The sequence below is a fragment of the Bufo bufo genome, chromosome 2 (assembly GCF_905171765.1).
Source record: "Bufo bufo chromosome 2, aBufBuf1.1, whole genome shotgun sequence".
In the NCBI taxonomy this organism is placed as follows: Eukaryota; Metazoa; Chordata; class Amphibia; order Anura; family Bufonidae; genus Bufo; species Bufo bufo.
In genome coordinates this window covers 729,318,971-729,335,423 of record NC_053390.1, presented here as the reverse complement: position 1 = coordinate 729,335,423, position 16,453 = coordinate 729,318,971, and the positions used below count along the sequence as shown (strand labels likewise).

The window sequence follows — 16,453 nt, the reverse complement described above, 5'->3', positions numbered from 1 at the left end:
ATCAGCAACTCAGGGTTGACTCCAAATTAAAGGGTTTGTCTAGTGAAGATAACTCCTGTTGGTATGCCTTATTAAAGACTTTTTAAATGGGCACAGGATTTTGGTAAAATTGGGATCTCTCAGTTCCAATAACTTCCCTATGTATACGTGCCACTGATTGCCCAATGAATGAGCACAATTATCAGGTGATGACATCTTTCATATGGCACAAACCATGCATATTGTTGCAGAGGGGTGATTGGGGATGATCACCTCAACGAATAGGCAATGATTGGGAACAGATGGCTCATTTCCAATGATGCCTCCACATCGGCCCTTGTAAAAGGGCCTTTAGTTCATGTTGACGTCATAGAGCGGAGACGTCCTGCAAGCTCATATACTGATTATGTTGTGGTGTCCATGTAGCATGTGGATGGACAGACGAGCTAGATGCACATGCTGCAATGGACTTCCACTGATAAAAATGTCGTCAGCCGGTCAAGGATTTCTTGCCAGATCCACTAGCTTTGCACAGCTGCATTTTCAGTTTTCATGTGCACATCACATTTTTAAACTGCATAGATTAATATGTTAAACCTATGGATTTTTACTGCGTAAACAAAAGAGGATTTCTGTGGATGCAGCTTTTCAATAAATACATTTAATTTCCATCTTGAGCCCGATTTCCCCTGAAGGACGCAGCAGATATTTCGGACACCGCAGATAGAAGTGCCTACCACACGAGAAATGAAGGTGACAGACAGGAAGTAACACACTTAGTAAAAAGAGTCTCAACTGAGGGGAAACGTCTGCACTCTGAAGCTTCATCTGGCTGCTAATATTGTGTAATGGCAGAAGAGGAGATATCTATATAAGCCCTGATGGTTTTTTAAACCAGTGTTCCTCAACTCCGGTCCTCAGGGCCCACCTGCTGGTCATTATTTGACAATATCCCACAGAATAAATACCTGTAGTAAGTGCTGATGCACTGACACTAATGATATCACCTGCTCAATACTAAGGAAATCCTGAAAACATGACCAGCAGGTTGGCCCTGAGGACCAGAGTTGAGGAACCCTTTTTTAAACCATGTACTTACTTCCTAGACTTTTATACTGATGACCTATCCTCAGAATAGGTCACCAGTATCTGATCGGTGGAGGTCCAACAACCAGGACCACCGACGATCAGCTGTTTGAGAAAACACAGGCGTTCTCGAAGTAGCGCTGAGGCCTTCTCCAGCTTTTCCCTGGCCATGTGAAGTCATGTTCTTGGCCTAGTCGCAGCTCAGCCCCATTCAAGTGAATTGGACTGATCTGCGATACAAAGCTCAGCCGCTATACAATGTATGGCGTTGTGCTTGGTGAGCACGGAGAAGGCAGCGGCACTACTACGAGCATCGGTTCCTTCTTAAAACAGCTGATCAGCGGGGGTCCAGGATGTCAGACCGCCACCGATCAGATACTGATGACCGATCCAGAGGAAACCCCCTTTAACCTAACTTGGGGAAACCAGATGGAAGCCAGCGGGACGCTACAGTGAATTCCGGTAGGATAAATGGTGTGATTTATTCAGCTGATTCTAAAGCAAATACCTAGACTCAAGCTGATCACATATAATTCTTCAGACAACACAATAAGGTCTCCAAAAAAAAAGTGCCCTCTTTTACCTACCTTTCTATGTCATTTAATTAGGGTTCATTTAATATTTTTTTCCTGTGCTTTTAAGGATTCATGAACATAACCATTTATTTAGCACCTGTGTGCACTTTTTGCAGATTGCACACTGACCCAATCATTTCTAAGGGACTATGCACACATCCGTTTTTATTTTTTGTTTGTTTTTTTGCAGATCCGGGTGGCCGTTCCACAAATTACAGAACATGATCTATTCTTGTCTGTACTTGAAGATGAGAATAATCCTTTCTACACAGGAGTGACAAAAATATTGAATGCACATGGAAGCTACTTGTATTTTGCGCATCCAAACAGAATACTGAGTGATCGCCAAGGGCTGCTGTCATACATAAATGTGATCGGGCATATTCCTTGTGGATAAAAAAAAAAAAAAAAAGCCATTAAAAGCGCATGCATTTTATTTTTATTTTTTACATTTAAGGCCCCATGCACACAACCATATCAGTTTTGTATGTGGTGAAACACGGATGAAGTCCATGTTGCATCAGTTGTTTTTTTAGCAGACCCACTGAATTCAATGCAGAGCAATCGAGCAGGCCTGGACCAGCCTGTCTCATCGCTAGTGCTAGTGTTAATTTATGACTTTTAGCATTTTTATACCATTTCCTCAGTTTTAAAAAATTGGTCATGGCTAGCTACATTCGCTTCACTCCAGATTTATTATTGTGACTTTAAAAATAAATAAAATAAAACTCACTCCAGTAGGGTGGTGGTGGTGGTGGGGTGGCATAAAAATAGGTTATCAGCATCTGATCGTAGGGGGTGGGGGGGCGGTCCCCCTAAAATCCATGGTGCACCAAACTATATCCTGTACCTCAACTACTTCAGCTGTAATGACAGAGGGGCCATTTAAGGCTGCATTCAGACTGCTGTAATAGTGCTTCATCCAGAAACCATATATCGGAGAAAAAAAAGGCTGATTGAATCCAATCGCTACAAACTCTACTTCATTCTGACAGAATCAGATCTCATTTTTGGCCCTAAATATGCGCCTTCCATCCTGAGCCATAGTACAAGCACTACATCTCCTATTTCCATGAAGTTAAGAACCTTTATTCATTGGAGGCCCTCCGTGGGAGAACTCCTACAATAATACTACTGTATCAATGATGATGTAGCTCGCCCTGACCACACTGCCAGATGAGTAAAACAATTAGCAATAAAGTCAGAATATGCAGAAAATCATCACAATCGTCATTACTGAACAATGTGTGTGAACCACGAATCAAATCAACTAAAAACTTAAGCAATAAATACTTTAAAAATGTCGGTGGAAGCAAACACAATGTATACCGGTGGGAAAAAAATATGTCGAACCTGTCAAAGTACCGTAATAAGCATTTATAGTAAACTTTACATCTTGGTGACCAAGCAATTCCAAGAGCTAGAAGTTTTCTTTTTGTCAGTGATGCAATATGCGTGCTTGTTTTTTTTTTGTGGGACAACTTGTGGTTTATATTGGTACCATTTTGGGGTACTTAACACATTTTGATCGCTTTTTATTTTGTGGAAGGGGGAGGTTGGAAAAGGGATATAAACAGCAATCCTGATAGCTTTTTTAGGTTTTTACTGCATTCACAGTATGATAACTTTTCTATTCTTTGGGTCAGTACAATTACAGCGATATCAAATATACTGTATATACTTTACTGCTTTTGCACTTAAATTCTTTTAAAAAAAAATGTTTTCAAGACAACTTTTTTCTTTCAATAAAGGGATGTAATAGTTATACTTTTGCATTATGACTTATTTTCATTGGTACCATTTTGATAGTTTTTATTCGACTTTTCATGTGGCATATAAGTAAGGCTACTTTCACACTGGCGTTTCTGGGTCCGCTTGTGAGATCCGTTTCAGGGCTCTCACAAGCGGTCCAAAACGGATCAGTTCAGCCCCAATGCATTCTGAATGGATAAGGATCCGTTCAGAATGCATCAGTTTGCCTCCGTTCAGCCACGATGCGGAGCCAAACGGATCCGTTATGACTTACAATGTCAGTCAATGGGGACGGATCCGTTTTCTCTGACACAATATGGTGCAATTGAAAACGGAACCGCCTCCCATTGACTTTCAGTGTAAGTCAAAACGGATCCGTTTGCATTATCATGAACAAAACAATTTTTTTAAATAAATTTTTTTGTTCATGGTAATGCAATTGGATCCGTTCTGAACGGATACAAGCGTTTGCATTATAGGTGAGGATCCGTCTGTGCAGATACCAGACGAAAGTAACCTAAGAAACAGCAATTCTGGCATTGTTCTTATGGCATTCACCATGCAGGATAAATTACATGTTCACTGTATAGTTCAGCTTGCTATGGATGTGCAATATGAAATATGTGGTGGGAATTTTTCAACTTTCTCCAGGAGAAAATGTAGACTTTATTTTATTTTTTACTTTGGGTTTTTTCTTAAATAAAACCATTAAATTTTTATGGCACTTAAAGGCAACTTTATTGCTTACATAATACACCATACAGCTAAGGCTCCGTTGAAATATCTGTTTCGGAGATCCAGCAGCCTGATCTGGTGCAAATGCCAGATGTCGGCCAGACAAAAAACCGTCGCATGCAGGTTTTTTTTTTGTCCAGCTAAAACCCAACATTTATGCTGGGAATCAGCCAGATCAATGGGGATCCGGTGGTAAAGTAAAGGTTCCGGCAAGCTGCTCTATGCCGGAACTGCCTGCTGGATCTCCAAACGGAGATGTGAACGAGGCCTTATGTGGTGCAGTGTATTATTATGTCAGTAGGAAACTGACAGGCAACAGATTAGGCAGTGCCACAGGCATGGCCCAGAAGTCAAACACTGAAGGCAGACATGGGGGCCTTCAACGGAGCTCCAACTGTTAAAGTTTCTAGGGTCCTGGCCCTAATTAGATAGCCAGACATCCGTTCAGGCTAAACCTGCACCACAGCAAAGCAAAAAAACATTAAAAATTGTGCCCATTAGTGACCGCCATAAAAACATGTATGGGTGGCCACTAATGGGTTAATAAAATTTCCCTTTCTATCAAAATATTGACTAAAGATCCGCATACGCAAGATAAAAGTCAGCCAAACCCACCAATTTCAGCAGGATCGGTTGGCTGTAGGTGTACATGGGCCTCAGGACTTTCATCTGGAAGATATTGTTGGGGAAAAGAAGGATTGGGCATGTTCAATTTCAATGCCCGATCTTTTTGCTTTCAAAGGACATAAGCTGCTGCCAGAGGATCCGACAGCGCCTTACTCTCTTCCACCCACTAAAGCGAGCATGTGAATAGGGGAGACGGGAAGAATAGCCAATGGCCAAAGGGGCATTCAGCCAACAGCTAGTAAAGGCGTATGGGCACCTTAAAGGGGTTTTTCCGGTGATTTTGATGATCTATCTTCAGGATAGGTCATCAGTATCAGATTGACGGGGGTCCGACAGATGGTTGCTCTGTGAGAGTGCAGCCTTCCCTTCATTGTTTACCTGCTCGCCGTCGACATCGCAGCGGTGAGCAGTGTAATTACAAACTGTCCCACTCACTTCTATGGGACAGCTCCTTCCTAGTGTATACTACAAAGCCGTCCCATAGAAGTGAATGTGACGCCATGGAATTACACTGCTCAGCGTTGCGATGTCAATGGCGAGCAGGTAAACAATGAAGGGAAGGCTGTGCTCGCATGGAGCGCGGCCTTCTCTTCAACCATCTAAATGGAGCGGTGCCGGGTGTCGGACCCCCGTCGATCTGATATTGATCACCTATCCTGAAGATAGGTCATCAATATTAAAATCCCGGAAAACCCCTTTAAATCAAGGCATAAAAAAGGTAACCTATTAAACCTGAAATCATTTATCTCTTTGCTTGGAAGTACATAAGGGGTCTTCCCTTTGCCACACAGCATTGATTTTCTTTATCTCATCCTCCTAATCCTCTACCACAACAGCAAAGTTGTCCCATCATGGGTGGAAATGAAGAGCACAAGCTGTCCTCTTTTTTCCTCCTTCATCGTGACCTTGGGAGGACTGTAAATGTTTTTTATTACAGTCGTGAAGTCTGTTTAATAACTCTTCACCTTTCGCTTTACTTTTTGTCCACCCGTAGTGGCACATGCGATAGCGTGTCGCGGCCATTTCTTTTTCTTATTATTTTGTATTTTAGAAACAAGATAACATGGGCGATCTATTATTTGCAAGTTTAGAAAAAAAAAAGATAACATAGGTGTTAAATGTTCGTTTAACTCTCAATCTTAAAATCCACCTAAAGCAAACACTACCAGCCCAGGGCCATGTTTAAATATGACTGATTGATGAGCTTACAAAGGGTGTATTTTTCCTCACTTGCTTAGCATGCAAGGATCTTGGACTTGGCCTGCCCGCTGCCTTCTGCACGCAAATGCTTTAGAACAGCAATCTATGGTGGGATACAAAGCATATAAAACCACAAAAAAACTAAGATAACAAGTAAAAAAAAAAAAAAAATTAAAAAAAGTAAAGTTACCATTAAATTAATACATACAATCTTTGAATGCGATCTGAGCAGAGTTCTAGATAAAAACCAGACACTCCTTGCTTGGTTTCCAGTTAAAACCTACCTAGAGGTCGCCTCTTTGGCCAGTGCGTGTTACGCGCCGGAAAATGAGCCTCATGATCCTCGTCAATGGTCTGTCCTAGGGAAAGCAGGCTCACTCTTCTCATCTTCAGAAGCCTAGGAGAACTTTCACGCACGGTGCTTCCTACATCCAAGACCACCTCACCTGAGATGGAGGTGGGTACGACCCTTTTTAGAAACTCCATGTCCCATCACATCCCTGACAGTTCTTGTACAACTCTGACTCCAGCAGCCAAGGTGTATGCACGGCTTCCTTGAAATAACATTAAGGTGGACTAGCCCGGCTTGCTTTGCATAGTGATGTCATGCTAAACCTGGGTGGTGCCAGACGTGAGCAGGTCAACAGCCAGCTGTTATGAAGCAGATCCTCAGCAGTATTTACTGTGCAAACTGATAAACCCAGGCGATAGCAGGCTCATAAAATGACTGCAATGTGCTTCATACAACATGCAGACTTCATAACTGCCCGCAAAGTCACTATACTGCAGAAAATAACCAAATTAGAAACCCAGATAGCAGGGTAAAGTGCCTAATGAACTCCTTGCTGATAACCCATGAACGCAGCGGGCAGGGAGGAGTAATAGTCTGCGGCAGAAGATAAGACTTATCACCTACACACTGCTACACAGGGCTGAGAACACACATCGGAAATGGGTGTAGAGCTCCCCCTAAGGCCTTAACCCGGGAGCAAGGAGAAAATGCCCATTAAGAATTGGCTCCATTAAAGCACTAAGATAAATCACATAAAAGCATTCACTGGCAATAAAGAACGTGGCTCCTCGCTGCTATCAGATCAGTGTATTGATATGGGATATGGATTGTAGAAAGATCTCTCAGTAGAAAACACCAAAACTTAGATGGCAGCAAGTTTCTAGACACATTGAATAATCATCTGTCCAGTCCTGGGCAGAATCTCATCTAGTTCTCCCCATCCACTCTGAAAGGAGTGGAGGTGGATTGGAAAAACATGGCCGCTTCCCAAAAACAGTGCCGCACCTGTCCAAAGGTTATGTGTGATACTGCATTCTAATACCTTTCACTTCAATGGAGCCAAGGTGCCAATACTGGACATAGTCCATGGATAGGTGCGCCACAGCCTCTGGAAGTCACGCAGTCACGTTTCTCTAATGCTTCACAACCCATTTGAAGTGGTGGGTGCTTTTGGACCTACAAGCACGGCCACAGGATAGGTGATAAATATCTGGCTGGTGGAGGTACGACTGTTGGGACCACTGATGATTACAAGAACCAGGTCCCAGATTCCCAGGGATGAATGCTCGATGTCCCACCAGCCAAGTCTATGGGACTGCCTACTTGGCCTCCTCTAAATTTTACCAGATGTCAAACAACCCATTTAAAAGGGTTATTCCATCTTTTGAGAAGTTTTTTAATGTTCTTTCCTCCCTGCAGGACCTTTGAAGTCAAGCATACTTACCTGCTTCCAGTCAGGTCTGGCTCCTGAAGTCCACTGCTCTCTTCACCACACTCTGGTCCCTGCATGTAATCGTCCCACTCGGTGAGGAGACACGTGTGCCGTTGCAATAAATGATTGGCCGCAAACGTGACGTGTCGCCAAAGCAGTCAGCCACCAAAGGAGCCAGAACAGAGCAGTGAGGAGCAGGTAAGCATGCTGGACTTCACAGTGAATCTAAAAACGTATAAAAACCTGGAATAACCTTTTAGGCGGCATGCACATAAATGTATCAGTTTTACGGTCTGCAAACTGCAGATCCACAAAATAGGGATGTGGTCCATGTAGCATCTGCATTTTGTCCAAGTAAATGTGTCCGCCGCCCGCGGGAAAAATTAAGGACATGTTCTGTTGTTTTTTTTTTGAGGATCAGACATACGGATGCGTATGGCACACGGATCATCTGTATATCTGTTCCATAAAGAGATAGAATAGGTCCCTAAAACGCAGACCACAGACCCATTGAAGACAATGGGTCTGCAAATAAAATGTGGACATCACACAGACCACATCTGCGTTTCTCGGATCTGAAATTTGTGGCCCACAAAACAGAAACAGTCATGTGCATGAGGCCTCAATCAAGACATTCCATCATTATTCAGGAGCGGAGGAACAGACTACAAGAGGGGAACACAAGGTGCCACAGATATTTATTTACGGATCCTGACAATTTTGGAGAACTCGGATCCATTCGGCAAACCATAGATCCGCAAAATATACATATACCGGAAGTGTGCATGACACATTTTTCTTCCAGTATTGGCTATTCTTGTTCTATAATTTGCAGAGTGGCCCCACAATGAAGAAAGAACATGGAAGACATCTGTGTGCGGTCTGAATGAATAGGTCTGTGTGCGATCCGCAAAAACTGAAGATTGGATGCAAACCAAAATTATGGTTGTGTGCATGAGGCCTTACTGTGTATGGTGGGCCAAAAACATTACAATATCAACAGTTTCCTTCAAACATATCAGGATTTGCCAAAAAATGTCAGACTCTCCATTTTGAGTATGTGTAATATATTTTCATACATGTGAATGGCACAGAAGTGCTAGGAGTCTACACAACGAGAGAAAAAACCCTGTACATTTAAATATCCGTCTTATCAATCAAATAAAAGCTGGAACCAAACACTCCGCTGACACAGTCCAGGACCGTGAACCATAAAATAAATTCAGAAAGCCTGAGAAGACACAGTGTGCCGCTGCCATCTGTCATCATCCTCCCCTCTAATGAAATTTATTCAGCGCAAAATTCGTGTATGAATGAAAACATGTTTATTCTATCAAAAAACCTTTGCCCTGTAAGGAGTGGCCCAAGAACAAAGACTCGGATCAAGAAAGTGAAAGCTAAATAAACTGCTTCAATCTATGACTTCCCTTTCAAACTGGCTGCGCAGACACATAGCTGTGGTTCACCTGATGAAGGAGCAGTTTTTCTTTTCGTGATCTGAGGCTCAGTTTCGGAGTTATGATACTTTTTCTTGGTGCAACGAGGGCATCGCCATTGCTCTTGTTGCACCCAAGCTCCACTTCTTTCTGTTGTCAGCCCCTCGCTGGCTGCTTTTATTAACAGGACCAGGCAGTGGCAAAGCAGTGAGGGAGGCGCTGGCCTCAGAACTGAGCAGCCCTTAGGTGCAACAAGAACAATGGTAACACCCTCATTGCACCAAAGGCTCAATTTGCATATTAGGCTACTTTCACGCTCGCGTTTGGTGCGGATCCGTTATGGATCTGCACAGACGGATCCATTCAAATATTACAACTGTCTGCATCCATTCAGAACGGATCTGTTTGCATTATCTTTAACATAGTCAAGACGGATCCGTCTTGAACACCATTGAAAGTCAATGGAGGACGGATCAGTTTTCTATTGTGTCAGAACGAATCCGTTTGGCTCCGTTTCGTCAGACGGACACCAAAACGGAATGGAGACGGAACGGAGGCAAACTGATGCATTCTGAGCGGATCCTTTTCCATTCAGAATGCATTAGGGCAAAACTGATCCGTTTTCGACCGCTAGTGAGAGCCCTGAACGGATCTCATAAACGGAAAGCCAAAACGCCAGTGTGAAAGTAGCCTTAGGAAAAAGTATCATAACTTGGGAATGAAGCCTTGGATCAATAAAAGTAAAACCGTATTGTACTCAGGTGAACCACAGCTATGTGTCTATGCAAACAGTTGGATGGGGGGGGGGGGGGGGGGTAGCTGGTGACAGATTCCCCTTAAGGGGTGCAGGGCTGCTCTTAGAAATTGTGTGTAAATAGCCACCTTTAGGTTCAGAATTAAAGGTCATTACTTCAAAGCTTTGTTCTAATGGAGAAGCTAGTTATGATCAGTTACTGACACTCGGGCAAGGTTCACACACTGCGGCCACAGCGTTCTGAAACCGCAGCATTTCCATCGCAATGTCGGAAAACCAAACTGTGGCTGCAACTTGTGAACCCAGCATTAGTTACACAGAGTAAACTTACACATAAAAGGAAAAGGATTCTAAAATGGTTACAAGCATAGTATGGATATTTACACTTACAACACTACTGTGTGCGAACAATGCCCTCTGCATATTCAGCCATAGCAGCAATACCAAACAACAGTTTACATGTTCAGTCATATTACACCAACAAGAATAACTGGATGGATACATCTTCCACCAGCTCACATTTACAGCAACAATGATACGGCACACCCACTGAAATATGGACGGTTCAGTTAAAGAGTCCACGTCATTTCAACAAACTTTGCATAAATTAATAGTACAAGTGGAAATCTGAAACTTTGCAAGTTATCCTATTACAGAAAAATGCTTCTTTCTCCACTTATCAGCCATGTCTTCTTTCATTAATCCCCTAGCGATATATTCTTTCACCGAAGCCCCCTTCCTCCCCAGCCCCACTGATCATTAAAGGGATTGTCCGGGTTCAGAGCTGAACCCGGACATACCCAGACTTTCACCCAGGCAGCCCCCCTGATGTTAGCATCAGAGCATAAAATGCTCTGATGCTCTACCTTGCCCTCAGCTGGATCACGCAGGGCAAGGGCTTTTTTTATTTACAATGACACACTGCCAGGCGGAAGCTTCCACCCAGCAGTGTGTTCGGTGACGTGACCGGCTCTGATGGGCAGGATTTAGCGCTTCAGTGCCGGTGATGTCACCGGGCTCGCTGCTGGGCGAAAGCCTCCGCCTGGCAGCCCTATGGAGAGCCCAGTACGTCACTGGATCTCCAACAAAGGCCTTTGCCTTGCGCGATTCAACGCAATGCTCCGATGCTCATCTTAGTGGGGCTGCCTGGGTGAAAATATGGGCATGTCCAGGTTCAACTCCGAATCCGGACAATCCCTTTAAAAGAGGCAGAGGTGAGATTATCAGTTTCACTGAGAGATCAGGTTAGGCTACTTTCCCATCTGCGTTCGGTGCAGATCCGTCTTGTATCTGCACAGACTGATCCGCACTGATAATTCAAACGCTTGTATCCATTCAGAACGGATCCGTTTGCATTATTCATTCAGGGAAAAGAATACAATCCACAGAACACCTGACCCAAACCAGAACTTCTGTGAAGAAGTTCGGGTTTGGGTACCAAACATGCCGATTTTTCTCACGCGCGTGCAAAACGCATTACAATGTTTTGCACTCGCGCGGAAAAATCGTGCATGTTCCCGCAACGCCCGTGTGAAACCAGCCTAACAGCAGTTTCACCCAATAAATGAGTGTTTTGCACATTCATCGGGTTATTGGCTGCACCTTTAGACAGGCAGATTGTTCGTTCCCAATAATCTGCCCGAATATCTGGCCGTGTAAATCCACCTTTAGAAAACCATCTGGGGCTTTTCTTCCAAGGAAGAATGTGCATGTGTCCCAGTATGTTTATTCACCATATTCTTCCTATAAACACAAATACGGAACACATGGATCAAGCCCACTACAAGCCGTCACTTCCAGCAGCATTCTGTGTATTAGCTCATTAAACTAAGACACCATCTACATGATGTAAGATCAGTCAAAATAGAGGAAAATCCCTCGCTTTACAGTTCTGCATATAAAATCCATCATCCCTATATTTATACACTATCTTGTCAGTGGCAGCATTATAGTCTTACTAGGGACGCCACATGTTTAGGTTAGCGGGATAGCCCCTCTATCTTGTTTCCATATAGCCTAAACACACAACCTATCTTTACCCTAAACCAGAGGTCCCCAACCTGTTGTAGCTTGTGAGTTATTTTCAACTTTAAAAGGGAATTTTTGGTGACGCTAAAATACATTTTCGGTGTCACTATATATAAAAAATTATATATATACATATATACACACACATACACTATATATATATATATATATATATATTTATTTATTTATAATTAATAATAATAATAATCTTTCAGCACGCTTAAAAATCTTAGTTTGCAAGCGGCAGGTCATGCTGTCTAACCACAATTCGCTGCCGGCAAACAACTAGTCAGTCTGGGGATGAGCGATGGCATAACAATCGCTACTCCGCATGCTGTAAAGGAGATCACTGCATGTAATAGCAGCGGTCTCCTCCGCTAGCGAGCAGGCAATTGCCGGGAAGGAACACTTCCTTCCCAACAGTCTCCTGAAGAATCGAGCTGTGTAATACAGCCCTTAATGACAGAAATCACCTCTATATAGATAACACAGGATTCACCATTCATAATATAATAGGTGATGTCACAGCTTATCTACTCCCTCATTGTACAATGACCTCTGCACAGGTCGCAGAGCACATCCTAGAAAAGTCTCCCACAGAGGTCAATGAGGTCTCCTCCTGTCCATTGTGTCTATGGACGATGATGGTTGCTGTAAAGCATATCTCTAAATGCTGTGAACCACAGCTCAGGCAAGATGGCCGCCCCAATAATAAGGTTCAGGAAATGGAATTTAAAAAACTGCAATCCGAAAATCAAATCAAAATTAGAAATAAAGGATACGTGGCACTATCTGGTTTTAACTGCCAAAACAAAAAATATAGGTAGCACTTTCCCGTTCGGAAATGTCTGGGAACCACATTCAACTAAAACAGGTAGGAGAAAAACTTTAAATGCTGAGAAAGCTTAAAATGATCAACGTTTGCTGATGAAAATTGCAGTGTGAAACTTGACACACATTATACCATCTTAATTGCAACCGTTAGATTAGGATAGGGATATAGGATAATGTCAACTTTCAGTATATATGTGGCACTTGCGCGGGAATGGGAGCACGTAAAAAAAAATTGCTTGGGGGCATAGAAGAATCTCTTTTTTGGGAACATGACAGGTGCTCTTTAAAAGGGATTAGGCTACTTTCACACTTGCGCTAGCAGGGTCTGGCGGGGGGCCGGAGCCGTACTAACGCTAGCCCATGTGTGCCGCAGGAAGTCCGCTCTGGCCACATTCACTATAATGGTGAAGCTTTTGTCCGACGGCCTCTCGGCATGTTTGCCGTGAATGGGGCCCGAGCGGACTTCCGGCAGCAGACATGGGCTAGCGTTAGTATAGATCCGGCAGGCTGTTCCCCCGCCGGACCCTGCTAGCGCAAGTGTGAAAGTGGCCTTATCCATCTATTTTTTAACGATGAGCTATCCTCTGGATAAATCATCAGCATCTGATCATTGGGGGTCCGATACCTGGGACCCCCACTATCAGCTGTTTGAGAAGGACTGGCGCTGTGGCTCTCTCACTGCTTATCCTAGGGCAGTGACATCACAACCATCATCCACATGGCCCGGGAGCAGCTCAGTCCCGCTCAAGTGAAATGCATGGAGCTCAGTTGCAACTAGGCCATGTAGCCAGACCTTCTCAGCAGATCAGCGGGGGTGCACACATGAATACAGCCGAGACCCTCGCGGCCTAAACTGTAAGAGAATATGTGTGTACTGCATGCGTTCTCACAGAGCAGCCATGTTTTTTTCTAAAGCTAATGATCCCTTTAATATGATAAAAGAGGCAGACAAAACACAGCCTTCATTAAATATTCAGCCTCGTCAGACACCAGACAAGCTAATTATTAGGGTTCAGAAGAAATATAGCAGCGGGTGAAAAAGAGCCCAGACAATATTGCCGTTTCCCACTTCCATTCTCGCTGGCAACTAATGAAACATACATGAGGCGGGGTGTCATAAGAAGCTTCCACTTATCCCGTCAAGTCATTAACTGTATTCTCATTGATGAAAGGCTCTATCTAAATCCTCACAAAGAAGGATGCCGCCGAACAATCAAAGCAAATTCTTCCCTTTTGTCCAATTGTAATTAGCGCAGTATTAACGTGCAATTCCGGGCAGATCTGAATTTACATTTTCAACGCCAAAAAGAGAAGATTGTGTGAACAATGGCTAATTTGATTTATAATTGCACTGTTGCTGACTGATTGCCACAGACCGACCGGAAGACAGAAATCTGGGGGACAGACGGAAATTCATACACGAACAGCGGTTTTACAGGGCGGTGAGAAGTGCAGTTATATCCATGTGTCCTAGCGGCTTTCTGCCGATCTGTGCCGAGAAGGTCAATGCTTATTACACAGCTTTCCATACATTTGCACATAAAATCAGGAAGAGTTATCCTTAGTGCAAAACCGTTATGCAAATAAAGAATCTGTCGGCAGATTTGTACCTATGACACCGGCTGACCTGTTACATGTGCACTTGGCAGCTGAAGGCATCTGTGTTGGTCCCATGTTCATATGTGCCCGCAGTGCTGAGAAAAATGAAGTTTTCATATATGCAAATGAGCCTCTAGGAGCAACGGGGGCGTGGTCCTGTCAATCATAGTGGAGAGGGGGTGGTAGTTGCAGAGAAAGCAGAATCACTAGGTGTAATGACAACACCCCCATTGCTTTTAGAGGCTCATTTGCATATTACCATTTTTTATATTTTTTTTCGGCAATGCGGGTACATGTGGGGGCAGCGTGGTGGCTGAGTGGTTAGCACTGGTGCCTTGCAGTTCGAATCAGACAAAGGACAACATCTGCATGGAGTTTGTAGGTTCTCCCCGTGTTTGTGTGGGTTTCCTCCGGGTTCTCCGGTTTCTTCCCACACTCCAAAAGATATACTGATAGGGAACTTAGATTGTGAGCTCCAATGGGGACAGCTTGATGCTAATGTCTGTAAAGCGCTGCGGAATAGGTCATGGGACCAACACAGATGCCTTCAGCTGCCAAGTGCACATGTAACAGGTCAGCCAGTGTCATAGGTACAAATCTGCTGACAGATGCCCTTTAACCCCTTAAGGACATAGGACGTACCGGTACGCCCTATTTCCCGAGTCCTTAAGGACACAGGACGTACCGGTACGTCCTGACTTAAAATCTGTATTCCGGCGCCCGAGGGGTTAAACGGAACGGGATTTCGGCTGAAATCCTTCAGCCGGCATCCTGTGACAACGCCAGGGGGGGTCATGTGACCCCCCCGTGTCGGCGATCGCAGCAAACCGCAGGTCAATTCAGACCTGCGGTTTGCTGCGCTTTTTGCAGTTTCTGATCCCCGCGGTCCCTGACCGCGGCGATCAGAAACTTTAGAGTGGCTAAAATCTATATTTTTCACCCCCCCCCTGCACCCCTGCATGATTTGATGCCGGCGGGTGGTGCGGGGGGGGGTGTCGCATGCGGTGGGGGCGTTGCGGGAGGCGGGCGGTGCGGCAGGCGGCCTCCCCATGAATGATCGTTGGCTTCTAGTGGGTATACCAGGGTGCCAGCACATTGCTGGCACCCTGGTATAAACGGCTGACATCTGTGCAGATGTCAGCCGTTTAACCCTTTCCATACCGCGGTCCGTACGGACCGCTGTATGGAAAAAGTTAACTGTCATCGGTCAGGGAGCTCCCTCCCTCTCCATCGGGGGGCTGCTGTGCCTTTGCAGCCCCCCGATGGAGAGGGAGAGAGCCCCCAGAGAGCCCCCCTCAGCCCTGTGCTTACCCTTCCCCGTCTGCGAAGTTCTGAGCAGACGGGGAGGGTTCCCATGGCAACAGGACGCCTGCTCAGGCGTCCTGCTGTCCATGGTGCTGAACAGATCTATGCTGAAAGCATAGATCTGTTCAGTGTAAGTAAAATACAGTACAGAACAATATATATTGTACTGTACTGTATTATACAGACATCAGACCCACTGGATCTTCAAGAACCAAGCGGGTCTGGGTCAAAAAAATGTAAAAAAAAAGTGAAAAAAGTTAAGATAAAAAAAAATAACATTTATCACTGAATAAAAATTAAAAAAATAAAATAAACTACACATATTAGGTATCGCCGCGTCCGTAACGACCTGATCTATAAAATGGTCATGTTACTTTCCCCGCACGGTGAACGCCATAAAAATAAAAAAATAAAAACTATGAGAAAATTGAAATTTTGCCCACCTTACTTCCCAAAAAAGGTAATAAAAGTGATCAAAAAAGTCGCATGTACGCCAAAATAGTACCAATCAAACCGTCATCTCATCCCGCAAAAAATGAGACCCTACTCAAGATAATCGCCCAAAAGCTGAAAAAACTATGGCTCTTAGACTATGGAAACACTAAAACATGATTTTTTTTTGTTTCAAAAATGAAATCATTGTGTAAAACTTACATAAATAAATAAAAAGTATACATATTAGGTATCGCCGCGTCCGTATCGACCGGCTCTATAAAAATATCACATGACCTAACCCCTCAGATGACCACCGTAAAAAAATAAAAATAAAAACAGTGTAAAAAAAAGCCATTTTTTGCCATCTTACGTCACAAAAAGTGT

The 16,453-nt window shown here is 43.9% G+C and overlaps 1 protein-coding gene across 8 annotated transcripts in view; it reads right to left on the bottom strand.

Moving 5' to 3' along the window:
- Positions 1 to 16,453, bottom strand: part of FRYL (FRY like transcription coactivator) — a 330,165-nt gene that overhangs the window by 230,367 nt on the left and 83,345 nt on the right. For 4 of the 8 annotated variants that reach the window (XM_040418885.1, XM_040418886.1, XM_040418888.1 and 1 more), the window contains exon 1: positions 6,239 to 6,746. The exons of 1 other annotated variant lie outside the window; for it this stretch is intronic. In XM_040418885.1, coding sequence (XP_040274819.1) covers positions 6,239 to 6,440 — 202 coding nt within the window. In that variant the 5' untranslated portion in view covers positions 6,441 to 6,746. Of the gene's footprint in view, positions 1 to 6,238; positions 6,748 to 16,453 lie in introns of those variants that run through there. 3 more of the 8 variants (XM_040418883.1, XM_040418887.1, XM_040418884.1) reach the window with 2 other exon arrangements.